Source organism: Acanthaster planci, linkage group LG11, assembly GCF_054643075.1.
Source record: "Acanthaster planci isolate LZ-2023a linkage group LG11, COTS_SCS, whole genome shotgun sequence".
In the NCBI taxonomy this organism is placed as follows: Eukaryota; Metazoa; Echinodermata; class Asteroidea; order Valvatida; family Acanthasteridae; genus Acanthaster; species Acanthaster planci.
In genome coordinates, this window is record NC_141787.1 from 15,027,866 (window position 1) to 15,054,597 (window position 26,732).

At 43.2% G+C, this 26,732-nt stretch overlaps 3 protein-coding genes across 4 annotated transcripts; 1 reads left to right on the plus strand and 2 right to left on the minus strand.

Moving 5' to 3' along the window:
* Window positions 1–59: 59 nt before the first annotated feature.
* On the minus strand, window positions 60–6,310 carry LOC110976254 (major facilitator superfamily domain-containing protein 6-like). Its single transcript, XM_022229359.2, has 7 exons — window positions 5,731–6,310; window positions 4,189–5,256; window positions 3,852–4,011; window positions 3,360–3,507; window positions 1,923–2,126; window positions 1,373–1,608; window positions 60–1,003 (listed from the first exon to the last, which is right to left on the minus strand). Exons 1-7 carry the CDS (start codon window positions 5,796–5,798, stop codon window positions 935–937), a joined length of 1,953 nt encoding a protein of 650 aa, XP_022085051.2. The 5' UTR covers window positions 5,799–6,310; the 3' UTR covers window positions 60–934.
* Window positions 6,311–9,180: 2,870 nt separating this feature from the next.
* Window positions 9,181–16,864, minus strand: LOC110976432 (acetylcholine receptor subunit beta-like). Of its 2 annotated transcripts, XM_022229692.2 has the most exons (7): window positions 16,726–16,864; window positions 16,434–16,593; window positions 14,697–14,925; window positions 14,105–14,149; window positions 13,390–13,499; window positions 12,298–13,090; window positions 9,181–10,855 (listed from the first exon to the last, which is right to left on the minus strand). In XM_022229692.2, the coding sequence occupies exons 3-7, from the start codon at window positions 14,886–14,888 to the stop codon at window positions 10,733–10,735; spliced, it is 1,263 nt and encodes a 420-aa protein (XP_022085384.2). In that variant the 5' UTR covers window positions 14,889–14,925; window positions 16,434–16,593; window positions 16,726–16,864; the 3' UTR covers window positions 9,181–10,732. The 2 variants fall into 2 exon arrangements, with proteins under 2 accessions (XP_022085384.2, XP_022085385.2); XM_022229693.2 differs by lacking the exon at window positions 16,726–16,864 and having other exon boundaries at window positions 16,434–16,719.
* A 1,858-nt stretch (window positions 16,865–18,722) lies between these two features.
* Window positions 18,723–26,678, plus strand: LOC110976315 (protein SET-like). The gene is made up of 7 exons (XM_022229478.2): window positions 18,723–18,879; window positions 20,084–20,268; window positions 20,850–20,972; window positions 21,607–21,723; window positions 22,204–22,377; window positions 23,332–23,493; window positions 24,286–26,678. Exons 1-7 carry the CDS (start codon window positions 18,804–18,806, stop codon window positions 24,337–24,339), a joined length of 891 nt encoding a protein of 296 aa, XP_022085170.1. The 5' UTR covers window positions 18,723–18,803; the 3' UTR covers window positions 24,340–26,678.
* The last annotated feature ends 54 nt before the right edge of the window (window positions 26,679–26,732 follow it).

The following is a 26,732-nucleotide window of genomic DNA, read 5'->3' on the forward strand; positions in this document are numbered from 1 at the left end:
AAGGTCCTTATACAAATTTGATTCATCAGACGTTGAATAAATGGTTGTGGAATCAATCATAAAATTTAAAATTTTGCTTGGCTTTATTACGCAACTTTTTAACGCCATATTGCAACTTTTAAAAATCTATTTTATAAAACTATGCAAGGTGCCGACTTTAAAACAGTACTTGTAGCTTTGATCTTTTTATATTGATCTTTTAAAATATATGCATAATTTGTCAGATAAATTCTTTACCATTTTGCGTTCATCAAACAGATAAAGCGATACAACCAACCAGTTTTATTTCAGAGTTAAAAGGTTATGATAAAATACAGCAGTGGGATTTAAGCTACGTTTTGAAATAGTTGTGTACCAACAAATATGCGTGTATACAAAAATGCGTAGAAGTAACAAATGCTATTTGAATAAACTCTCTTTGGAGTTGACAACACAGCAATTCTGTTTTGGAACGAAGAATAACAAAGACAACTTGGAATAATACAGGCGTTTCACAATAGTGCGCCTCCAAGAGTTTACTACGCGTTGATCAATCACAATGCGCGAAATCTATCGACCCTTTCCAAACGCGCATTGTGATTGGTTAATGCGTTGCAAACTCTTGGAGGCGCACTCTTGTGAATCGCCCACATTGGCAAATGGCAACTAAAAAATAACACAAATCTGAAAACTAAAGTGTCGGCGCAAGATAGTTAAAATATTAAGTACTCAGCAATTTAAAGTCCAATGAACGCGTCCAAAAAGGAGACTAAATGAGTTTCAAAATAAATTTATTTCTATGTGCAAGTGCCGATGGCAGCGACATTTTCAAATAAGAATTTCATTTGAATAGGGCCTGCGAATGAGAATAGGCGGTTGGGCTTCATGGGCGCGAAGAAGGAGTAAGAGAATAATAAGGTGGAGACCGGGTCGTGTCCGAGCAGCAACCGTACGATCACCAGAGAGGGTCCTTGGACGACAGCATCTGGTAGCTGGTCACAGCTTTCCTGGGTGGTCTGAAGGCCTGTGAAACACGGGGGGGGGAATAGCAATAAACACCAAATTCAGGACTGTTTAAAAATGGTGGAAACAGACTGAGTTGAGCTCAATTTTTTCCAAGTCGTCAAGTCCACGTGAAAGTGAAAGAGTGAATGGAACGGTTCAGAAATGTGTTCACGTGGGCTGAGAGCAGTGTGAAAAGGGAAAACCTCCTAAAATAAAAACAAAAATACTAAAGGAAAGGGGGAAAAGGAAGGAAAAAAACGAAAATTGGCCCTTGATTTTGTTAATCAGACAGGACTTTGCAACACGTTTTAAAACAATAAGTACTATGTCTAAGAACACGCTGCATCAGTCAGACCTGCGATGCAGAATCACATAGTTTTGTTTTTACCTTGACAGCAAGGAAGAAACCGATGGCGTAGCAAAACACGCCGAACGAGAAGCCGTAGAATGTCCACAGGACCCCGTAGGATGTGACCATGAACCCGCCGGCGATGGCCCCGATGCCGTGACCGAGACCGAAGTAGATTCCGCTCAGGAAGCCCTGCAGCGTGGCCATGCATTCGAAGGGCACGGCGCGGCAAAGTAAAGACACCAGGATGTTCCACGTCAGTGCTATTGACATCCCTGCAAACATAGAGTGGAAAAACAGAGAGATGTCACATGATCTGCGTCGCTAAGAAACTTCTCAAAAGAAGAGACACATCAACCAACACCGGGATGGTACCTATTTATCTGTACCTATTTTATTACTGTGAGCAGGGTTAGAGTCCCACGCATACTGGCTTGCGAATTCCATGCACTTGATCCGATAGGTGTCGTCCACACATTCATGTCTCTGAACCATTTTCTCACCGCTTGAATTAATCAATTAACATTCTTTCATCATTGCTCAAAAGCTCGAGGTTCATCCATCGTAATCTAGAGGAGAGACAGCCTACCGTGCAACACCTCCACGGGCAGCACCATCCACGGGTTGGTCACCAAGGCGTAGCAGAGGAAACGGAGACAGTAGACCAGCAGGCCGGCGAAAAGCAGCTCGACGTGGCCGGAGCAGCCGATCAGACGGGGTGTATGGAAGGCGAGAAGGAGCTCCGACCCGGCCCGGACGGCTAGCACCAGGCTCAGTGTAATCTCGGTCGCACCTGGGGAATGGATTGAGTTACCGTTTCGCCCACATTTTAATGAAAGGTTCGGGTGAGGTTTCAGCCTGACCCTCGCCCATTTCTTAGAGAGGAAATGCCTTCCGTTTACATTCATCAACCCAAGAACAAAAGTAAACTGTAAAATGTCTCGATTTTCCTCAGCTAGGTCGTTGCTAATAAAATAGGAAATGACCTGTAAATATTCAAACTTACATTCCAGCCCTTCTTGCCATTTATGTTTAAAGCCTCAAATGGACAGTAACTTGATTCTAATTTTGCCGAAACCAGACGCGCTCAATTCGCGAATTCCAGATTTCGATCGACAATTGTCATCCAATTTCGGAGTCAACACACATCTCTCGGTTTTAAGGTGCGTTTGTTGGTAGTTTTGAAAGAAATGAGACACATGTACTTTGCACGACAAGCACAGAGAATAGGTCACAACATCCTGGCGAACTTAAAATAATTCAGGTCACTTGTCAGTTTTAGAGTGCTACGTGTCAAAGCCGCCATTAAAGCCCAATCCTTTAAAGGGCTGTAGAATTTATTCGCGGGGCAGGTCACATTGAATTTGAAAGTGAGGTTAACTCTTCATTTTTGAATGTTGAAAGTACAAATGAAAGCATTAAAAAGGAAATTTCCTGACAAATTTGCACCTGTCTACTCTGAGAAATAATTTCAAATTCATGATTGAACACATAGAATTGTGCCTTGCCAGATTCTAAAGATTACTGATAGGGAGGCTTGGAACACACATAAAACAGTCTGGTGCCATCCTAATCGACAATTTGCAATATATAAAACAGATTTGGGGAATAAGATCAAAAATGGCCTCCACGTGAATATAGTCTATTCGGTGAAAACTGCTCCCAGATCTTCCTTCACCCCAACATCTGCAATACTGAAACTATGTGATGCAGCGTCTGTGTTGGACAAAGGATTCACAATCGATGACATCTGAACTCTGAAGAGTGAAAATACACTCCATTATTTTTGAGTGGTATTCACCCCCAACTGAAATCAAAGACAAGTTAGATGAATTCAAGTAAATGTTTTTCACTCCAATAAAGATCCCGATGTCATTTGACGTCCCACGCGATTTTTAAATTAAATTCGAAGTAATTTTGACTATTGGTAGTTTAGTCTTTCGTTTCAGTCTTTGGAACTAAGCGAAAACAGTGTGCTGTTTCCGACATCAGTCCGGTCTGAGCGGTCAACTTCAATTCTACCCACCGAGGCTCCGGAGATGCCACGAGAGGTACCCGGCCACACAGCCGTTGCAGACGGCTAACACCAGGGCCGTCACCATGATGGAGCCGTAGTAACCCGAGCACAGGGCCGGCAGCACATTGCTAAACTTGTACTCTGCGTTTGTGTAATACTGAAATGAAAAGAACAGACAAGAAAAGAACCGGATAAAGGAATAATGTTTGTACTGCCAGGTAGCATTCTATGAGCTTTCGGGCTTCGTAATTATTGTCAACTGTTCATACCTTCTTGTTTTGCATCTGTTCAAAGAGACAGTCATCACTTTCTGGTTGCCTCTGTAAATACACCCTTTTATGGAACAGTAAACGGTTACTAAGTGGGCCAGTCTTTGAAAATTTGATATTGCTTCTGCTCTCAAATATAAGAATTGGGAAGAAAGTCATGTCAATCAGAAAGGATAAATCAGTGTTCGAGAAGTTTACCAAACTATACGAGAGGACAGAATTTTTTCACTACCTTGAATCTAAAGCAGCAGGCAAAGAGAAGGCCGAATGCACACGCGACTGTGCCTCCAAACATCACGGTACCAATACAGTAATCGATTATCTCGATTTCGAGTCCACAGATCATTTGTGGAAATCGCATGAGACCAAGGAAAGACGCCACGGCAATGGAGCTGAATGTAAAAGAAAAGTAAGGTGACGATTCGTCATTGACCGCAAAATAAGTACAAAGGAGCAATGGAAGTTATTTAACGATAAAGGTTATTTAAACAATCAATATCAAATTAATCGATTTCGAACATGTAAGATTCATGTCAAGGGGCGTGGGTTCGAATTTATAAAGAACTTACTAGATAGCAAAGCCGGCCGAACCAAATGATCTCTGCCAGCCGTAGCGATTCCACTGCTGCTCACCCAGTTCATTCAGTGTAGCTGTGTCGGTCAGAGCCATGGTGGGGCCCTGCATCACCTCGCCCAGGCTCATCAGCACGAACACCTTGACGAACGACTGCAGGAGACTAGCCCTCTCGAACAGCCAGCCAATGCCGGCGCTTGTACCGTTCGGGGGCGCCATGACGTGCGGTATGAAGAGGGCCCCGAACTGCTCGATGTTTTCGGTGAGCGCGCTGATCGGGTCCTTGTGGTCTCTCGCAGCCGTCGATGCACAAGTACCGACAAGACCGGTGGAGAATGGATCTGGTAGCTGCAGTAAGCTGAGAACCGGTTTCCAGTGCTCTTCCTCAGTCTGGCCGCCAGGCCTACCCTCCACCCTGTACTCATCAAGGGATCTATTCACCATGCACAAGAGGTGTTGGTATTCCTTCGAGTCCTTCGGGAACGTCCGAGACACCTCCCACAGGTTATCCACAACTTCCTTGCACGCCGCTGGCTTCAGTGGACGAAGGAAGGTCACTGAGACGATGAAGGCGAACCACAACGACAGGCAAAGCAGAAGAACCGCCTTACGGCACTGGAACTTGTCCGCCACGAACCCAAAGACTGGGTTGACAAAGGCCATGACCAGGCAGGGGAGTCCAAGCAAAATACCCACCGTGGACGGTGGCAGAGACAGCAGGCTCAGAAACACCGACAGATATGGCATGATGCAGGCCACTCCTCCTCGAAGGAAGACGTACAGGAGTTTGAAGGGCAGCAAGGATTCGTTCATCGGGCAGTAGCGGAGGGTGGCCTCGTCTGGGCCCAGGCAACACTGCGGTTCATCATCCTCGTCGTCTTCGTCCAGAGCCCCGTGGTCCCACACGTCGGCTGTGAATCCAGCCTTAGGCTTGCGGGGCCGGCCGTCCGTTGCACCGGCCGATGATGGAGCAGCGTCCTCATCCGCCGCGGCTGCCTGGTAGCTCGCTATCACGCGGGCGAGTCGAATCTGCCGCTGGTTGCCTGTCTCCATAGCTGGAGTACTGTCGTATAAGGTTTTACAACACACGAAAGTCAAACACGTATCAGAAAAGATAACACCAATTCAAATATCGCAGTACTAAATTCACCCTTAAAAAAGAGTTCGTGCCTCCGTTCAATCATTTCTAAGTTGACTACTTCTGTCCATGACAATTTAACATGTTGTGACCAGAATTTACAGTCAAAGTATATCAAGTATTATAGTTTTCATTCCGTTACAACATATATATGTAGTCACAAAAATTGCTGACCTGTGACACTTTCGGTGTGTGGAGAATACACAATAGGTTATGACTTCAAAAGATTTTATCAAGGGAAAAGGAGTGTGAGCGGCAAAAAAAAAAAAGAGTCGAGGAGGGGAATATGAAATAACAATCCTTCAAATTGAGCGAATAAAGACATCGTCCTTTTGACAAACGGTAAGTAGCCTTGTCAAATACGTCTCCGAACCAACCAAATCAAGTGAAACTACTTACCTCATAACGAGAAATTCACAGTAGTAGCAGCGCAAGCATGGCATGTAGTTAAAGGTGGGTTTAGCCATAAAGCAAGGACGCAGCCGATTTGTGGTACGGGGGCGTGTATTGTGAAAGGCATTTGTCAATTCACGCACCCACTTTTCAAGTTGAGCGGATGTGAAGCGTGGCGTTAGCTGTTACCGTACAGTCGACCAGCGAGAATAAGATCGGTGTTTTTACAAATTCCGCTCATAGCAAGATCAATTTTTAGTCTTCATACTCATTATTTTCCGACACTGATAACTCAAGGCCTGTCACATCAAGGTAATTCGTGAAGTCCCATTGATCTTGTTAGAAAGGGGTTGCCATCCATATTATGCAGAGTCAATGCAGCCAGGCCGTTAAGAGCGTGGACCTTACAATGAACTTCTTTTTAGCCTACAAACCAGCACGGGTTTGGGATCACCCGCCTCGTGGGGCGGTGGCAGTGCAGACTCGAGAGAGTCTACTCGCACCGCAACACGAGCCAGCACACACACAAAATTGAAATAATTTCCTAGTTCTGATGGTATTTCTTTCACCTATTTTACCTGCCCACACTGAACATATTAACAGAACCAGACTGTTACTGTTTTGTTGCCGTGAACATTTGGGGCCCCGAATGCTTTTACAGCCTGTGCGGCCCACAGCCACGATTGAAAGCAAGAAATTAACCCTTCCCAGCTCCCTCTATAGAAAAAAGGCAATGGGTGCAAGTATAAAGATCCCGTCGGATCAGAAGAGTTCAAATGAAGCATAACGTCCCCGCATATTTACCAGGGGTTACGGCACAAGAGAACAAAGAGAAGTAACACAACGACACGCCAATCTGTCGCCGCAGGCTCCCGACGTGGGAAAGGCTCCGGAATATGAGATTTCAGTCGAACTGAATGACAATGAACGGGGGGTTGGTCAAGGATAGTGCAAGTGCGTCGACCTAAAGAAATGAAAGTCCTCCGTTCGAAAAAAAAAGTTTGGTGTGAGTGGGTGTTGTTCGTTGTTGGCATATAGTGGATCAGCTCGAGCATGCGACCCATGTTCAGTCGCCGCCATTACTGACAGAGTTGCTCCGTAACAGTGCTACATTGTAAACATGAAATAACATCATCAACATATAAATCAACAACAACATTATTAACAACATAAAATCATCATGAACAGCAACAAAATGAACAGTATTTTAGAACAACATAAAACATCAACAACGACAACGAAACAGACGACAACATTAAGAACAACATTGTCATCAACGACAACAGGAAAGTGAACAACAACAAAATGACATCATCAACAACAACAAAGGCAACGGGAACAAAGGCAGTAACGACAAAGTTAATAAGCACATGGGCTGTGTCTCCCCAAGAAAATGTGCTGCCTTCTGAATTAAAGTTCTCCTTGTTCAAACTCTCAACTAATGGGTTGGTGAACCAATTAGGTTTGTAATCGGGTTACTGGCTACATGTATGCCGTCTGCGGGGCAGTTTGCGAATGATATGATTAACACGTCGTGCTTGAACAAAAAGAAAACCCGCACACATGAATTGATGACATCAAATTCAAGGCTTTCTGCGCGATGGGTGTGTGCATGCAAATAATATATGAGAGTCCAATGTTCATTGTATATAATAACAAATCCTAGACATCTAGAAGTTTAAAAATGACTTCAAGTTGGAGATGATTGCCTCCTACAACATTTCCACGGAGGACTCATATTGATAGAGGCAATATCCTCCCGTAAGGTCCTCTACCATGGAATTAAAGAGTAAGAGTCTTTTTACCCTTAAGCTGTTCAAAGTAAGCAATTTTATGGGTCAGAGAAGTTCCCACAAGGAAGATTAGGCTCTATTATCCAGGTTTAGAAGCTCTGGGAGCCTGCTTTTCACAGAAAAGGAGCCTCTGTTGCTAAGAAAATAGCGCCCTCTCTTGGTCCAGCTCAAAGCCCATTGACTTCTCATTCTGGATGAGAAATTGCATTTTATGCGTACCGCCATGATCTGTGGATACCAAACATGCTGAATTTTCACGGTGACGTAACCGAGCCTACCATAGACCATCGGATCCCATCTCAGTCTCTCGTCTTGCCATTGCTGTACTCACCGGCAAAGGGGGAAAAGGATGCATCAAACGAATGTTGGTATAAATCTTGAGCAAGCTCAGTATATTATATTTTCAAATAACGGAAATGCCTCGGAGAAGTTTCATTCATTATTTTTTTTCCTAATATCGTAAAAATTTATGTGCAACTTTTTCAAAGTTTGCAGAAAAATTTCTTTGGATTTAAAAAAAAATTGGAATGGTCCGACACTCACGACGGTGAAATGTATGACGCTCTCCAAATTCAGGTTCTTGGAATCCGGTATGTATTTAAATGGGAGACAAATTAATGTGGAACTCAGTGGTAGGGAGGCACTACAAACGAAACGACTTCATCTTCCCCGTGCAATTCTTATGTTAGTCTACAAACCTGAAATCAATACTTTTGGAAATTCCTCTAACGGGGTCCAGTTCCCACTAATGACACCAGTTTTAATTTTTTTTTTCTATAAAAAAGGTCAATTGGATGACTCTCAATCCAGGGCTAGCTTTCCTCAGTCAAATATATAGGGCATTTTGGCGGGGAACGGAAAGGGGGATTATTATCCAAAATGGGGGATGTATTATTCAAAATAAAGTCCAAGAATTCTCTCAAAAACGTTGACACCTTTTTTAGTCGTTGTTCCAAAGTAAACCAAGTTTACAACCTCAAAAACATCCAAGCCGACTGCGACATCGACTTTAACGAACAGAAGACCAAAACTCTGATTTGAACTTTCTGCCACAGAAAAAAAACAGGTTTCTACAATTGCCTTACACTTCTTTGACAATTCACAAAATGATATACAGCATCTATGGTTGGCGGCCTTCAGCTTCGCTTGTGTCTGGTGGCGGTCGACGGCAAGGGGTCGAGTTCCTTGTGGAACGACGAACAGAGATTGCCACGGAACCTTTTGGACGAACCAGGCTGGTACGACCGACGAGTACTCCCCGTGGCAAACGCTTCGCAGCCGGTTAAGGATTCTCTACACTCAGAACAACAGAGCCCAAGTTAAATTGCACTTCAGTAGGTAATGCTAATGTCAACTTATTTCAAAGCAAGTAAACACAGAATTAAAAACCACTTCGCCAAAAGCAATTAATGTAAATATCCGTTGTCACTCAGCATGTTTACGTCTTCATTAGCGCACACAGCCTTCGGTGCTTGTTCATTAATGCCGTATTGTTTATATAGCCCCTCACGTGACCGCTTTTAAACAATGTGGTTGCGCATTGTAATCTATGTTCCGTAATTACTTTCACTGAGCACTGATTAATTTTTTCCAACACTAACTTCGTTTTAAATTGGCACACATAATAATGGGAGGGGGTGCAATCATCCAATCACTAAACTGCTAGAGAAAAATAATTATAATTCCAAAATAGATTTTCAATGTAAAAATCAATTAGTGACGGAGACTAAAATGTTTATGCATGAGCAATGTTGGCCTACACTCCTGAATGGAAGATTTGACACCAGGAACGTAAGCTCCCTAAAGGTTTCAGATTGGTCATTGTGAATAAGAATAAAAGTATGATAGGGTGGTTTTAAACTAGTCTACGTACCTTTAAAAACCGGCTCAAGGGGCCCGATAATGAACCTCGCCCTAGATCTGCTCGGCAATTTATCGACCCGCCCAGTTTTACACAAAGTTGCTTATACAATAGCTTTATTTCCTCATCATTTAAGTGGTGTCGCCCTGGTATCGATTGAATCCTGTTGCTTAAGTGCCTCAGGTTCGAGGAGTGTCCATTAATTCAACATTTTACCCGCGGATTTAAATGAAGTGTTGTTTGTCGAAATTTTATCTTAAAGCGGTGTTTGTCGACCACCGGATGTACATCACAGTAATAAAGTGTCCACCCCATCTGTGGTTGTATTATTCACTTGAGTGTATTAATTAACCCGGAATGTTTCGCTTTGACAGGTTTTGTTTCAAGTTTAGGACGTGCACCCAGAGACGGTGAAACCTAATGCAACGTTGTATAAATTACAACATTCACAAGTGCAGTTGGTCAAAATCTACTGAATTCTTTTACCGTGCCGCTAATCCAGTTTGTATCCAGCGATATATCGTGGTTGAAATAATGTGCGAATGTTCACTAAACAATATTATTTGGAAATGAAGTTGGATTAAAACAACTATTTCTTATTAATTATTATACACCAAATGCAAGATACGTTGTCCGTAATCCCGCGAGAATAACACACAGTGTGAATATCCACTAGGTAGTATGTAAATGATTACTAAATATGTAAGAGAAATCAATCTGGGTGTCTACAACACCTTCACTTGATAGGTAACCACGAGTGAAAACAGTATTACATTTTGATGGCATTTGTTCACCGGTATTGAGACTATGCATACATGAATAAATATGAAATCTGTCACTCAGGTAGCTGAAAAGATACCACCATCTGCTGGTGTGTCCAGGCTACGACAACCACACCAAGAAAGAAGAAAGTCTTCTGTACAACATTCAATTAAACCTGTCTATTTCTTCATATGAAAGTTGACCTTTGCAAGCACGACTAACAGGTATATCATTCGGTCAGTTTATCAATGTAATAATGGATTTCAAGCGACATGTGCATATAAAACTCACAGATTCTTAACAATTCATTAATTATCAAAATCATGCAAATGAATGTTCACTGATGTAAACTCAATTCAAGAAGTAGATGTACTTCTTCTTTTTTTACTGATTGTCACGTGTGTTAGCGTTTGGGCCATCTAGGAATAGCCTCACATGTGCAAAATATTTACTACCAATATCAAGACCAAACACGCTACACCGACACAACCGGTAGGCGTTGCGTAAGGCTACCTCCGGGATATCCTCACACAGCACATGAGCTAGTACAGTGCCGACAGCGCCTCGTCCGTCGCAGATCATCCAGTCTGAGCTATGAACCGTTCACTTCAACTCCAATCACCGAAACGAAGACGGTAAAAGCAACGTAGAAGGTCACAAAAGACACGCGATCCAGGTACCGGGCGACCCTCTTCCAGTTACGGGCTTCCTTTTTCTGTGAAGGCGAAAAAAACGAAAGAGGAACATGGAAGGCTCCCTAACACTTACTGCAGGTCCTACATCACGCCTACATCCAACTTCAGAAGGCGATGGGACAAAATTGTTGATTTCTGTTGATCTGAACCCACATTCAACCCATCATACGAACCTCCGAAGCATTCTATATTATGCCCCAAGTATATAGCACAAACCTGTCGAACAATTTTGTCATAAAGCTATATATAAACCACGTACAGTTCAGACCTTAGAAATTTTAACAAGATTATGTACCGCTGGTTTTATCGGCATCCAGCAGAATCACCCCCTCATCGGTTGGAAAGAGCTGCGCTGGTCGGGAGCGTGCAATTTGTTGGTAGCAATGCGACCGTGTAACGAATGCATTTCCTGGTTGTTCGTGAACCAGTGAAGTTCGGGGTACAGTCCACTAATTCAAGCCCCATTGAAAACAGTGTAAAATCAGCGCCGTTCAGGGCCCAATAACATGCACGCCAACATCCCTGAGATTTCTGAAACACAAATGAAATTCTTGTCTGGTCACTAATCTTTCAATTTCTTTTCATTTTTTGGTGGGTTAACCAATTACATTTTTAATTATTCCCACAAAACAAAATTACCCCCCAAAAAGTGATTTTTCCGAAGTCTGATTGCAGCCATTTTTCAAGTGGCAACCCTCAACTTTCTCGGGCACATAGGACCATTTTTCAACCGTAGTTTTCAGCCCTTCTGCTCTCATATGAAAGCTCAAAGACCCAGGGAGTTGATCCTGGCGACGATTTACACAATCTCACCATTTTGGGGGCCAAACAATCTCCTTTTTCAAAAGATACTGTGGGGGGCACTTTTAATGGTAATGAGCTGGCCAGAAATTCTCACTTGAATTAGTGGTCTGCACCCTTCAGTTCGATCAAAAGAGCCTCCCTTTCAAAGAGAAAGCGCCCTCTCTTGGTCCAGCTCGAGGCGCATTAGGGCGTCCATAGTTAATTCTATAGTTCTCATACTTTTGACATGGGGGGGTAGGCCTATGTAGGTCGGGAAAAAATGGGTAAAATAACTCGCTGCAGTTTCCTGGGAAAATTTTTAATATAATTAAATTTTCTTGATCGGAAATTCCACGCAGTGTCGATGGGATAAAAACAGTTTGTATTCCCTAGTAAGATTCGAGACAGCGTGGGCGGCATAAACAACTTTATCCTCGGTCGGAGCCCCCAAAAAGGGTCTGTCGAAAATAAGAACTATTAGAATTGATTGTGGATGCCCTTTCAAAACAGCGATTTTGAAACCGGTATTAATGGAGGTTTTTACTTTCGGGCTTCTGCCTAAAAGCAGCGTGAGTTTTCTTTTGATATTTCGGGCTGCGTCTTAATGGTCATTGTGAACTGCACTGGTGAGGGATGTCACCTTGCTGATCCGGCCTTTTGTGCTCGTTTTGCGACCTACCCTCGAGCGGAGTTTTTCCTCACTGTCTCTCGCATGGTCCTCGGTACCATCGTGAGGTGTTCGATGGGGAACCTCGACACCCACTTCAACTTTAGACTGGCAGCTTTTACACAAGGCCGAGCCCCCTGAGGTTTCCTGCGCGCTGCCCTTGTGGTGGAGGGCAATGGAGATGGCCGTTACCATCACCGCCACACCGACAAGCACGAAGTTAAACAGCACGTAGCGGATGAGGACCGGGGGCTTCTCAACGCCAGCCTCGCTCAGCGAATCCTGCACGAGCAGCTGGAAGATGACGAAGCCGAAGAGGATGGAAATGCCGAAGGAGAGCCTCTCGCCGCATTCCGTCGGCAGCCAGAAGATCACGGAGGCGAGGAGCGTCAAGATCGTGCAGGGGACGAACGCCGAGTACACGTAATACGTCGACTCGCGCCTCAGGGTGAGGGTCACGTCAGCCATTGAGGTTCGATGGCACTGCACTGTCGTTGCAGCGCCGTTTGCATCGATACAAGTCGGTGCTTTCGTGTTGCTAACCCTGAGGTACTCCAACCGCCAACTGGCTGCTGCCCGGACCCCTTCCCGGGGCTCATCAACTTCGGAGGCCTCGATTGTCAGACTGTCGCTGGGGGCATTCACTGTGCCCACGAGGTAATTACAGTTTTGGACATCGAACGGAAAAGCCTCCTGGTCAAGATGACACTGAGTTTGATGGATTAAGGAGTTGGTGATGTAAAGTACCCCCTCACTTGTCACAAAGACTTCTGTTTCATCCTTGATCAGCCTTGTCTCCTCAAGTCTGTAAGTAGGCGAGTAAAAAAAATTCATGCAGGATATAAATCGGCGTAATAATGACGTAACTGACGTTATTCGGTCTTTCCAACATGGAAGCGCACTCCCCAAGTTTTAACTTCAGTTTGTGAAACTCTACCATTTAATCGCTTTGCGAATTAGACATAATTATTCAGCTTCAAACTTTTTGGACAAATATCATGTTTAACGGCGCTCCGCCTATAAAACCGTGACGGCTTCTCACTACAGTGTCCCTGGGACGTGACCCGAGAACTCTGACGACTTTTTTAAAATCAATATACATACGCGTTTAATATCCGGAGTCTGGGATACCAAACCCTCTCCGCCGCAAGAGACAAATACTCCAAACCGCCATAGACGTCGGGATCCCACTGTAATCTCTCGTCTTGCCATTTCTGGAATTGAGTATTTATTCACTCGCGTCAGGTTGATTATATGCAAAGCATGTTCTTCAGTGTATTGGATGTAGAAGCTGGGTATCATTTGACCATCATAATAAACTGTAAAGAAAAACTGACCAGGTTCACTCCGTAATGTAAATTTGTTCATGGTTTTGAGAGGGATGAATATATACGACCTCCTGAACACGATCTTTATGTTCAATCAAAATTCTCATTCCATTTATTTTCTCACCGTGAGCCAACACCACAGTTGTTTTCACGCAAAAATGCAAAAATGCATACATGAAAACGTAAGGTATACTTTGCACAGGTGAAAATCTTACGTTGAACGTGTGTGGACCTATAACAAACAGACTACATCCGCCAAACAACTCAAACAAATCTTATTCTGAAACGAATACTGTGTTCCTGCCCGTCGAGGTTCAATTTTTGACATCAGTGATAATCTTGAAATTGTGAGCACCAGTTCTCGAAACGATGGGCAGACAGCTTTGCAGTTTGGCACAACAGTTTGGTAGCAGACACCAAACCTGTACGGATAAACATCCTCTGACCCATTCAAACCAAAGTTCTTGAAAAGGGTTCGCTGAAGGACTCACCATGTTAAATGCAGAGACAACGGTAATTTTTTGCTCCTTCGAATCCTGGGGAAAAATCAAGGAGTGAAAGGACATAGTAAAAATACGAAACGATTCACGAACAACTGGCTTAAGCTGACCCCTTTTCCTGCTTGAGGTTTCTTTCTCTACCATCACCCCCCCCATAGAATATTGATGGCGGATACACCAGCAAAACTGTAATTGACCATCTGAGTCGACAATATGCAGGTGCGCGTCTGGCGAACGTGAACTCACTCAGACCACCGCAATACGGCCGTTTCACAACAGTGCACCACCAAGAGTTTGCAACGGGTTGGCCAATCACAATGCGCGGAATTTGTCGACCCATTGCGCATTTGGAATGGGTCGACAAATTTCGTGCGGTCTGATTGGCCAATGCGTTGCAAACTCTTGGTGGCGCACTATTGTGAATCGCTCGTATTCAATCAACGGCTACCCCCCCACCCTCAGTATCCCCCTCCCCCCATCTAAATGTGTTTCCTCCCCACTCCATTTACCACGACAGTTGAACTAGTGGTCGGGTGATTTCTGAGTTCATGCTTCCGTATAGAATGACTTCTATCGTACTTACGAGATTTTGAACTGTGAAGACATCTACTCCCAGGGCGACTCGCACGGCTCGGGAGGCGTTTCTAACCGGGCGCGTTGAAGTGTCATACTCGCTTCTCCCCAAAAGTTCCCCGACGAGACGCGCTTCGTCGTTCCACGGACTTGAACCGACGACGGGACTCAACAAAAGGAGCAAGGACACCGCAAGGTTCATTTCTGAGACGTCAGGTTGAGAACAGCGTCACTTGCGGCTGCCATACAACAGTGTATAAAGTTAACATGAAACGACCCGAAGAATTCTATTACAAGTCAGTGCATGCGCAGCGCACGGGTAGATATTATACCAAGAGAGAGCAGATCTTGATGACTCTTCTAAATGTCCGGCCCTCGAATGAACAGCTTGTTAAGTAGTGTCCTGTCACAGCAATGCTCCAAAATCAGCGATTAATTGGGAACGTCTTTCCTGCTTCTCCGGCTCCCCCGGAGAAATTATGGACCCGTTCGATGCGCTTTATTCGTCACACGGGTGAACAGTGATGATCTTAGCCTGCTGAGACGATGTGCCGTCTCTAGCGGTAAGTGTGACGTCACTTCAGTTTTAACCACGCCCCCTCATTGATCTCTATTATTAAGAGTTTTTAATAATTGAGATCAAGTCGCCCGCTGCACACCGAGTTACATGGTACCATGGAACTGGAAGCTGGTGCGCATCTTGAGTATTCGTCCAATGCGAGCTTGCAAGCAATGGCGATTGCTTGTGTAAGTCACGACCAGGATTGCAAATTACGAGTAATGGCTGAACAGCAATAATGATGAAAGTCATGATTCATTAGACCTACAAACGCATTAGTCTGTTTTCAGCTTCCTTCAATCATGACGCGGGGGACGGGCTCGGTCTGTCGGCGGATGGCTGTACTATCTCCATCCGCCGATCCATCACAGTATTTCTGGCTCGATTCAAACTAAGGGGGCCTTTCTCTGGAATTAGCTTTGCTATCGGATAAATTATCACAGTATTCTGTCAGTCCATCTTCAGTAATTGCTGCTCGAATCTAATCAGGGGGACCTGACATGATCGTTCTGCTGTCATCGCCTGTTTGTGACTACCTCTATGGATTAATGTGCAGCTCCCTGCGCATGCGTGATACCAGCTCCATAATAAATAACAATGCATTCACGCGCAGGGGCACTTACCACGTCTGTCGCTGCAATATGAGTAACGCACAGAAATGTTAATTAATCGCTACCCTTTCTGTGACAGAAATAATAACTCGATTTCTTGCCCGTTGCGGAGCAGTCACCTGGCAATGGATTACAGTTAAAGTCACATCTTACGATTATTTGGAAATTATGAAAATTGGACATACTGTTTTCACGAAGTGCCGATTTTCCCCGACACAGGTAAGCCAAACAAGGTTTACCTGTTCCCGTTGACGCACTCAGTCCAGCCGGGCCGACATGCGCAAGGCTATGAACTACGCATGCCGGTAGTATATCGAACACAAGCTAATGTCGTCAATGTCGGATTGGACTGGAACTTCAGAGATGTTCTCATAAAGAAAGTCAAATCGGGCATGGGAAAACTGAGATCTTAGAGGGTGGAATCCGTCCCCGGATGGCCCAGAAAGCGAGGGTTTTTTGGCAACCTCTTCCATAAGTTACAAGAATCTAAACTGTGATTTTTACATGGGCAGATTAAACTTTCAGCCCTAGTACGGAACTGAGATCCACCCGTTTGGCCTAATCGAAAATAACCCACCTCGATGCAGAAATCGGTAGCCTGAACGCTGTGCTTTGCCCACTTTTCCACCATCAAATCCCAGGACTCCGCTTACGTGGTCACGGTGAGCTAGCCTGCGTCGTTAACACGCGTAGACGCGACGTTAGGGCCAAAAAGCTCTCCAGTCGTACAGGCCCAACTGATGATTAAAACAAGAATAGTAAAAGAAATTTTTAGAAACGTACATGACCGACCTTCAAATGTAATGATTCGGGCACCTGCACAGTTTTGTCAAAGGTTCAGAGTTACTGTCGTCGCTAAACACTGATACCTTGCGCTGGCTGTTCAGCGTGCACTCAACAGGCTTTCTCTGTCTCCTCTCTACACGTAAGCCTATATAAAAATGCATACTTTCGTACAACAAAACGCTCGGTTTCGGGTTGCTTTTGTGATCACTGAGGCATAACTGTGTCACGAGTTTTATCTATTGATGGCAGCCTACCTGCAAATTGTTATGAGGAAAAATTCTTGTACTTGACAGTACATGTTAATTAGCGTGGCCAGTTAGCTTCCTGTATACAATGTCCAGGTGTGTCGGGGATACATTTAATGTTGCAGTTTGGGTTATGTATTTCGCCCATGGTGGAACTAAATAGTGAAGCAAAAGAAATTGAGTTTGCTGCATGGTCTATCTTCCTACTTGTGGTAAAACGTCCGTCTGTCTCAGTCCTGTGTTGCACCGGCGTGTCGCAAAACTCCGCGGTGCAGCCTTTCAGGGATGAGACGGAGCGATGACATAGAACTGTATTGTTTTTACCTTGATCGGAAGGCCACTTCATTGCCGAATTGTGAGCCAACAAGCCGCTTTCCTCAATCCGGAACAGGTAGCAAGTCAGCATTCTAGAGCTGACAAGCAAGGGGGGGGACTTCATCCAAGTTCCTCCTCTCCTAAATTTCGGTCCTGGGCCTCATCCCCTATTCCCTGTTTTCTAAAGACAAATTTTGCAATAAATAAACAATAGGCCTATCATTCTGATGCAATTAACCGCGGTTTTTAGTACTGGTAGTGTGCAGAGAAAATGTAGGAAAGACCTTGTCACTTTGTGTTTGATTGTTCCCATTTGATCCGTTTTCAATTATTGCTGGCCAGTAGCTGTAGGCCATTTTCCATTTGTTACAAGGTGTGTTTCTGAAAACAGGAGAAATCCCTAAAAGTTAAAATTAATCAAGAACACTGCACAGGCAAAACTGCTCAATGTGCATGTAGTACTACGGTGCCGTGAACGTGTGTTCCTTTTCCTGCTCAGCCTTAAAGCGCGCCCTCTCGTGTTGTGCAAAGTCCCGGAATAATTATTTTCTTTTGCTAGTTTTCCGGTCCTTTTGTGTGGTTTTCACTTCCACTATATTGAAGCAATATACGTACCGGTACTTTCATGGTACTAAAATGTACAGAAGTCATTTTCAACCTTGATGGACTTGCAGTTTATTGCGCGCGTTAATGCGTCATCTGACCATTAAAATTGGAGTGCGCCCTCTATAGAACCGTCGGTTTTGCGCGGGGATAAAAACGCACGCAGGGGTGCACGTTGAGTGCATGAAACAAGTTACTGGAAACTTCGGTGAAAAAGAAAACTCGGATTAATCCTGACTACGGGACAAGCTAATAATAAAATGATTCTACCCCATTTACAATTGAATGCTATCGTGCTAAACAAAAAAAAATGTAAGTAAAAGTAACTTCATGGTACCTCGTAACATTCAAAGGAGTCAACATCACAGATTAGCATCGTGATTGGTCAAAAAAGTGGTGCACAGCACTGAATGGATTCTAATTCTAGTTTGATCTGCGCCAAAAACCTAATATTAAGCTAATATTGGAGGTTCCATTTTTCCTATTTTTGTTTGCGCTTCGAATTTTCAGCTCATAACATCTATAGTTGATAAACAGGAAGGATTAATTTTTGTGAATATTCCTTTTTCTCCACCAAATCGACCTTTATTTCTCATATCACATTTCTCCTTTTTTTCTCTCACGGCATAGGCCCTACTATTATACTCTATTGAAGAATACGTTTCTCAATACCCCCCCCCTTGCACGTTTTATTTTACTCTGGTTATGAAGTCTGCACTACGAAGAGAAAAACATGAGTTGGTTTTCCGAAATAATAGTGAGGCCTGCAGGGAAAATGTCCCATGAATCCAATTTGCATGACCAACAAGTGCACTTTCGTTGAACCATGGTTGAACACGTCAGTTCTGAGCACTGCGTATAACGCCGCCACCCAATCGCACTGTGGAGCCGTGCATTTCTGAACGTGTTCCCGCGAAACGCAAAAATCGCGAGCAAGTGCCCTTTGTGACACAGCGCATGCGCACTTTCCCCACTGTCAACCTCGTGAAGCGGTCAAAATGTCGTCGCCACCACCAGCCAAAGTAAGGAAAGAAGAGACGAAAAACAACGGCCAAAATGTCGCCGAAGTGGACGGTAAGTCGGCCCAGGAGCTTCTGTGGAGTATGTCGAGCCGGGCAGTGCTGACGGCGGGTCGCAGGAAGGGCCGGTTGGGGAAGGATTTGTCGGCAACGCGTGGCAGTCGTGGTGGCGTCCATTGTTTTCGGCATTGTGTGCCTCATATGAAATACATGTGTGCCGAGCATGGCGTGCTAGCTCGCGTTTGTAGAGTGATCTGGCGCGCATTGTGGGTCGGTGTAAGTAGTGCGAAAGCCGTCTATTCCCGACACCAGTGACTAGTGCTCCGAACTCAACAAGTGCGTGGAACGAAATTACAGTAAAAATCCCCTTTCTTATCCCAGGCTTATTTGATGTTTTCGTGACTATGCTTGTGTAGGTCAAGTTTCACCTCTGTTCAGTTTTCTCAAGGCCATGTTTACCAGGGATTCCATCATCATGTATAAATTCACATGATCATGATGACCGGTGTGCAGGTGTGCATTTTGTCGTTTGAAACACAAAGCAGTTAACTCTGTAATGCCTTCATTTGTCATGATTATTGAAATATATCAGTAACTAATGTACAACAGTTTCTTCTAACCTTGAATATTTCGATAGTTCAGGTTTTATTTCAAACAAGAGTCTTATGCATATTTGGGGGGGCATTTTTTTGAGAACAAGCCCCTGAAATTTTTTGGTTAGAATGGGGGATGCTTTAAACATTTATTGTGGTAATAAGTAAATGTTTAAATCTTCCCTTGACCACATACCTGGTAACTTCAAAATATGAATATTTCTTCTTGTTTTTCCCCTGTCATGCTTATCGACCAAACCAACTCCAGGTATTTTTTCCATTATAGTAAGCCAATTGATATTCATCTTGGGTTTAATAAAGGAATGCTTTTATTTACGCTGTGCTTGCATTCTACAGACCCCCTGTACATGTTATATTTTCCAGTGTGTTGGACATGAGCCATCTTGTTGCCACTAATCTGTGGCCTTTAGTCAGAAAAACCGAGGTTAACCTTGAGGAAGGGGATCGTGATGGGTTGAATGTTCCATAATTTGATAGGATTTTGTATTTTGTTTCTCCTTTCTTTTTTACTTACTTCCACAAATTTAAACACTCTGTACTTTAGTCTCGCGCTTTGAGGGGTCTGCATGGAATTTTTGTCTTATTTTTAAATATCACACCCATCCAAATGAAATTCATTCTCCTCTTCCTCTGCCCTGACTTCAGAAGAGGATGTCAATCAGATGGCCGTGGAAGCCATCGACAGCGTGCAGAGCGAGATCGACGCGCTGAACGAGCAGGCCAGCGAGGAGATCCTCCATGTGGAGCAGAAGTACAACAAATTGAGGAAGCCGCACTTTGACAAGCGGGCCGAGATGATCAAGAAGATTCCTCACTTCTGGGTCACGACCGTATCCTTGGGGTTGTTGTTGAAATATGGCTGCAGTGCCTGGTGGAGATTGTGGTGTTTTTTTTTTTTTTTAAACAGGGGAGGTAGAGCTATTTAGTATCATTTGAGGGATCAAACTGATTTTGCCCCATCATTTTTGGGGAGATTTGCCTTGTGTAATGCTAGCAGAAATATTCAGGGTTTTAAAAGATTCTGAAAGACAAACATTTGCTCTTTGTACAAATGTGATATTGGTCACTCTGTGTCAAATCAAATGTCGTTTGGACCAGTATGACAGATTTTCTTGAAACTTGCTTATATTTTCTGTTCACATGAGAAAATTCCAAAATCTACTCTTCTGTGATTTGAGTCTAGTGGTTTGTGGGTTTCAAATCCTTGAACTTTTTATCTATTGATTTTTTCACTATAACTTTAATAGCCTGTGTCTCCATGTAGACATTTCGGTTAGAGGTGATTTTTATCTGAAATGAAAGCTTTTAAATTACCCGACCAGTATTGGTTGTTGGTAGTTGATGTTTTGATTCTGTGTGATGAGAAAGCAATTAAGTTCTAGATCCTTGACTTGCCGCTGCCACGTACCAGTTCTTACACCATCCTCAAGTGTCGATGTTATTAGATGAGCAGGACGAGGAGGCACTGCAGTATCTGACCAAAGTGGAGGTGCAGGAATTTGAAGATATCAAGTCAGGCTACAGAATCTTATTTGTGAGTATGCCAATCCTGTGCCCTAAAGTGTCACGCTGTGCTAGTTGCCTTGGCTGGTTCACCGTATATCTCTCAAGTAAACTTCAAAGCTTAATTCTCTTGACTAGTTCCTTGTACATTTCACACGCCGTCGAGCTTCCACTCTCAAGTACCCCCGCGTTGTTGATAAGGAGACGGGTTTGGCTGACATGAACGTCATCCTGCCTGGTATCCACGCAAAGATGCTATCGTTTGTGCACATTCAAACGAAAAGTTATTTGTTCATACTCTGTACCGCACATGCATGCGCATGCTACATTGTCACCAGGAGATCTCATCGCAGAGTAACAAAGCATCCCCTGACGTTTGTGGACGGAGCCCATGTCAAACGTTACCACTTTGGCAAGTTTACCCAACCTTTCACTGGCCTACGTGAAGACCCACTAGCCTGTTGAAATGTAACAATTCAGGTTGAGGTGGCTATCACTTTTTTGTAAAGGTTCATTTTGGACATCTAATGCACCGATTAAAACTTTGTTTTTAAAAGTATAAATGTTATGTTGTTTGGTTATTACACAGCAATACACCTTTACAGATTTAAAACATTCCTTTGTAACAATAGCATTGATGTTCTCTGTCCTTGTTTCTTTTGTAGCATTTCAAACCTAACAATCCGTATTTTGAGAACGAAGTAATATACAAGGAATTCCACCTTAACGATTCAGGGGACCCATCATCAAATTCGTCGACCATCAAGTGGAAGCCGGGAATGGTAACGACCCCTTTGGATGTCTTTGTTGACCTTAGCTAACCCAAAGCCCTCCCCCAGCAGTTTACTACAAACATACATGTTGACCTGCTTTGGGAGAATATTTGCCCAATAGAGGCTTTGCATGAAAGCCATCATACATGGCAGTTCTTTTCTTCAACAGGGAGACCTCCATTGTGCATACCCTGTGGAAGGGAAAAACTGCCCTGTAAGATGGCTACCATGCAAAGCCTGTATGTACGTGGAAAACAACCAATCACATTTTTGAGTTCCATATAGAAATGCAAGCATTTTTACCTTGCTGTGCAATAAGACTCAAATCTTTTGCAGTTCTTGAAAAACCTGGGAGAACTCAACTCAGCCTCATGTTTCGAGGATTAAAAACCCCCAACCACGCCACTATCGCTTTGCATGGTGTTGAATGTTCCCATTTTGTGCAAGAATGATTGAAGACTCCTAACAATATTGTGAACATTTTTGCAGGACTTGACCAAGAGAAACACAGCCGTCCAGCAGAAGGGCGTGGCCCAGAAGAGGCCGCACGGCGACAGTGAGAGCTTCTTCTGCTGGTTCAACGACCACACAGATGCCGGGGCAGACGAACTGGGCGAGGTCATCAAGGACGACATCTGGCCTAACCCGTTGCAGTACTTCCTGGTAAGCCATCTTGGTCTGGTACCCCGAAGCCGCCTTCTAGGTATTTGTCCATTTTGGAGTTGCAAAGCCTTGCTGCGGTTGTCATGAATTTTCGTTCGGATAAAGAGAAGTGAATTATCTCAGATAAACCCATTGGGAGGATTCTACTAATGCCACCATCTAACCCAAATTTATTCTGGTGAAGCCATCTTGGTCTGGTGTCCTCATACTTCAGTTAAGGCACCTCTCTGCGATTATGTAAAATGTAAAATTTCTTCAAGAGCTGCATGTGTCTCTTGCAACACGTTTCCCAATCTGGTTGATTTGCCCACACAAAGACTTCCAGCACGATGATGTTTTTTATCATTTTGGTCGGGTAAACCAATCCTGTCAGGGGTCATATCACACCCTAGCTGGAATACAGACGTGCTGTAGCAGCGGCTGGGTGTAAGGCACACATTTAAGAAAGCCGCTAACCAGCTGCTAACATCCATTTCCCATAGACATATGTTTAAGTCAGCTGTAGGCCAAGTAACCTGGACACAGCCTGCTCCATCTCAGATACGCAGACGCAAGGACAACAGCCTGCACACTGTCCTTGTGACCTCTGACCCAGGGTCAACTTCATTTGAATAGGTAGTGCCTTCTGCACGCGCATGTTTTGAGGGCAAAGTCAGTTCCACTGGCAGGAAAGGAAAGGGTATCAGCAAACAAGATCAGGGCACAGTTGCTTAGCTGATTTGTGATTAGCAAAAGTCAGCTGTGAACCAGTCACTGTCTCTGTAGATAGCATGACAGTTTGGTCGGGAACCCGTTTCTTTTCTTTTCTTGTTGCGTGCTAAGCAGATATTTTTAGTGCTTAGCAAATGTCGGCGCTTTACACTTTTGAGGAGTTGGCCCTGCAGGTCTACCCCCAATCCTTGCACGTGTTTCAAACATGGGTCACGTCGTCATCTGTTGGTCTGTTCCTTCCAGATTCCCGACGGGAAGGAGGAGGGCGACGAGGACAGTGAGACAGGAGATCTGGACGACATCGCAGAGTATGGCGAAGACGACGACGACGAAGAAGATGAGGAAGAAGAGGACGAGGGGGAGGATGATGAGGGGGAGGAGGGGCTAGAAGACTTTGAGGGGGAGGTAGGTCATAGAACAAGATATTATATATTATATATCATATACGTGTGTGTGATATCACATTATGTCATATATTACATATATTTAAGTTATACATGTAATATATGTGATATCACATTATGTCATATATTACATATATTTAAGTTATACATGTAATATATGTGATATCACATTATGTCATATATTACATATATTTATGTTATACATGTAATATATGTGATATCACATTATGACATATATTACATATATTTATGTTATACATGTAATATATGTGATATCACATCATGTAATATATTACATGTATTTAAGTTATATACATGTAATATATGTGATATCACATCATGTAATATATTACATATATTTAAGTTATACATGTAATATATGTGATATCACATGTAATATATTACATATATTTAAGTTATACATGTAATATATGTGATATAACATGCAAGTGTAGCTAGTAAAATCTTTTTTTTGCAGAGCCAAAATTTTCGATGCTCAGCATCGAATGGACCCTGTTTACTGTCTTTTCAAGGGGAGGGATTACTGGTCACTTTTATGCTTCAGGCAAAACAACAGCAAAGTGAAGTTTCGGTCACACAATATTTGCGGCAGATTTTGTTTTGAGTCAGAGTTTGTTCTACTTGTGTGAATTTCTGTCCGTGTTCGTCACGGTGCCAAGCTTGCACTGGCCTTCAGTGTTTGGAATATTCAACGCTTCTCTGCTGCGTGAAATCAAGAGCTTGGCCAAAAAAAGGTGCATTTGATAGATGATATGAATTTTTTTTCCCACAGGGGGATGAAGAAGAAGTACCCGAAGATGAAGAGGACGAAGAAGGCGACGCCTAAGACACTCTTTTGTTTTTTTAGCAGCCCAGCAACACTTACCATAGAAACGCATCGTCGTCGTCAACAACACCGCGATCACAAGGAGTTGTACATTCATCCACCATTTCTACCGACAAACTAGGGAAGAGACAAAACCTGTATAAACTTTGCCACACACTGTCTTTGTCTTTTGGATGGGATGGGGGGGGGTTTCTTTCACGTAACACGGTATTTTGCTGTTGTCTTTAAACTTGTAATATTTCTTTGTTAGTGACTCCTCTGTATCATCCACGATTGATTTGATATCCTGGACTCAAGTGAATGTAGTAGTAAGAGATGCTGTGCTCCTGTTTTTTCGTCTCTTTCTATTTTTTTTTTTTTTTTAGGACCCCAAAGGATTTTTAATTCGTGACAAGCAGGTTTGAGTTCGTGATTGACTTTAGACAGTGCTGGAATTTTTCCCACGCCTTTGGGACATCATTGATTTTTTTTTTTTTTTTTTGTGTAAAGTACAAATGCATTTTGATAATTCACGGATGGTACTTTTCCTGTTAACCTGATGGCTTTTTCCCACACCCTACTGGAATTGAGACTAATCTTGTATGTTTGGTGCTACATTACACTCCAAACTGGTCTTTTTTTTCCCTGCCTTTTGGAAAGACAAAGTGTCTGTCTTAACAAGGAAAAGTATCGTCCTTTTATTTCTTTATTGGTTTTTTGTTTTGTTTTTCAGCTGTTAAAATATTACATGTAATAGTATTTGTAGATAAAGTAGATTCTAGAATAAACATTCCTCGGTGTTAACTACGTGTGGGGCTCATACAAACCCTAGGAATTTGTTGGCATTTAAATGCTTTGTACTGACATTTTCCTGAGGTAAAATGCCGGACACTGCGACAACTGGTAATGAAGACAGTGGACCCCATTTAAGGAGTGGGCTCCTGTTCCAACAAATGATTTTCTTAGCATCACTGAAAGCATTTAAGAGGTAAATCGATCCTCGCTCGGGAAAATGTGGCCGATGCACTTCAAGAACGTGTAATTTGAAATCTTTGGGGTCAGCTGTCGTTGGTGATTAATGTATGGCGTACTTCCCTTCTTGTTTTTTCTTTTTAGTAGCACTTTTTTGGTATGTTTTGCGTACATTAATTTCAACCTCAGTCCAAATTCTATCCCCGTAAGTGTAACGGAAGGCAGAGGAGGGGCGAGATTAAACTGTGTCCGTGTCCTTTTTTTTTTGTTCTGTACAATTGGAGGTTTTTCTATAGATTCTCCGTCGTAGAGTGCGATGCACATTTTTTTGTAATTTGAGAGAAAAAACTTAATTCCAAAATAAAGTTGGGTTTTCGTGATCGTCAAGGAGACAAGTGTTATCAACGTAGTGATGCATTCGGGAGTCGTGTCTCGTTGGCAAGGTTGTCCTAAGCGGTTCCTGTGAGGTTTTTAAGAGCTCAGCATTTGATCATAAATGACATACCTAAAGCCAACAGAAAGTGGATAGGTGGCCTTAAAGCATGATCCATTTTTGGAGGTATGAGAGCCTGGTAACCATAACAAGATGACTAGTACAGTGTTTCTTTGCACAGGGATCCAGACCACAAATTGGTTGCCACAAATTGAGCAGGTTTTGGCTGTAACTTTTGAAGTCGCAGCCGGTAGTGAAAACACACCTAATAACGAGAGAGCCATACCCACCAACAAAACACTGGCTTTCCCACACGCACGCCACCATTGTAGACATTTGTCGTAGAACCATTTGTACCCAGGAGTGGCTTGTGACATCATTATCCAGTTCGTTATAGTTAGTGAATCGCAGAGGTCATTTGCCCAATTCTTAACATCAGCCTTATCAAGCCCTTGCACAAATTGGAAAGAGAATCGCATGGTACGGGCCATAGTAGCAAAATCACATTTCTGTCTTCATTATTCCTTGAGAAATCAGCTATTACGTTGAAATCAAACATCTCAGCAAAATTCAGCTCAGTTTTCTTCTGTAGCCCAAACCATCGCTCTGTCATCAGTGACATGCCTAACACTCACTCTACCTCCTCAAGATTTTATTGGCAAATTGCTTCAATGAAAAAAAAAATTGATGATGTCTTTTTGAATAATTGAATGCCCTTTGGCCCGTCAACTGAACCCACAATTGAAAGAAATGTGAAAAAAAGAAAACGGAATTTAAAAAAAATTGTGTGTAAATATGGTGACTTATTACTAATGCTTAAGTTGCGTTATAAACTTTAATATTGGGGTCATGTTCCTTTACATGCCTACACTTTTGTCAACATTTTGATGGGAGGATTGTCTGTTACATTCTCTGTGCGTTCGGTCGAATAAATACTTGGAAAGCGTTAAACCCACACATATTTGGACCTTTTGATTTTTTGTTGGGTGTTATTGTCAGATTTTTTAGC

What these genes read in the sequence shown, in the direction of transcription:
- LOC110976254 (XM_022229359.2), bottom strand. Translation starts at nt 5,798, where the DNA reads ATGGCTAAACCCACCTTTAACTACATGCCATGCTTGCGCTGCTACTAC. An exon ending in TGTGAATTTCTCGTTATGAG is followed by an intron (nt 5,257 to 5,730) that starts GTAAGTAGTTTC and finishes CTTATACGACAG; the next exon opens with TACTCCAGCTATGGAGACAG. An exon ending in GCCCGTGGAGGTGTTGCACG is followed by an intron (nt 1,609 to 1,922) that starts GTAGGCTGTCTC and finishes CTATGTTTGCAG; the next exon opens with GGATGTCAATAGCACTGACG.
- LOC110976432 (XM_022229692.2), bottom strand. Translation starts at nt 14,888, where the DNA reads ATGAACCTTGCGGTGTCCTTGCTCCTTTTGTTGAGTCCCGTCGTCGGT. An exon ending in TCTTCACAGTTCAAAATCTC is followed by an intron (nt 14,150 to 14,696) that starts GTAAGTACGATA and finishes ATTTTTCCCCAG; the next exon opens with GATTCGAAGGAGCAAAAAAT. An exon ending in AGACTCCGGATATTAAACGC is followed by an intron (nt 13,091 to 13,389) that starts GTATGTATATTG and finishes GCCTACTTACAG; the next exon opens with ACTTGAGGAGACAAGGCTGA.
- LOC110976315 (XM_022229478.2), top strand. Translation starts at nt 18,804, where the DNA reads ATGTCGTCGCCACCACCAGCCAAAGTAAGGAAAGAAGAGACGAAAAAC. An exon ending in ACCCGTTGCAGTACTTCCTG is followed by an intron (nt 22,378 to 23,331) that starts GTAAGCCATCTT and finishes TGTTCCTTCCAG; the next exon opens with ATTCCCGACGGGAAGGAGGA. An exon ending in TAGAAGACTTTGAGGGGGAG is followed by an intron (nt 23,494 to 24,285) that starts GTAGGTCATAGA and finishes TTTTTCCCACAG; the next exon opens with GGGGATGAAGAAGAAGTACC.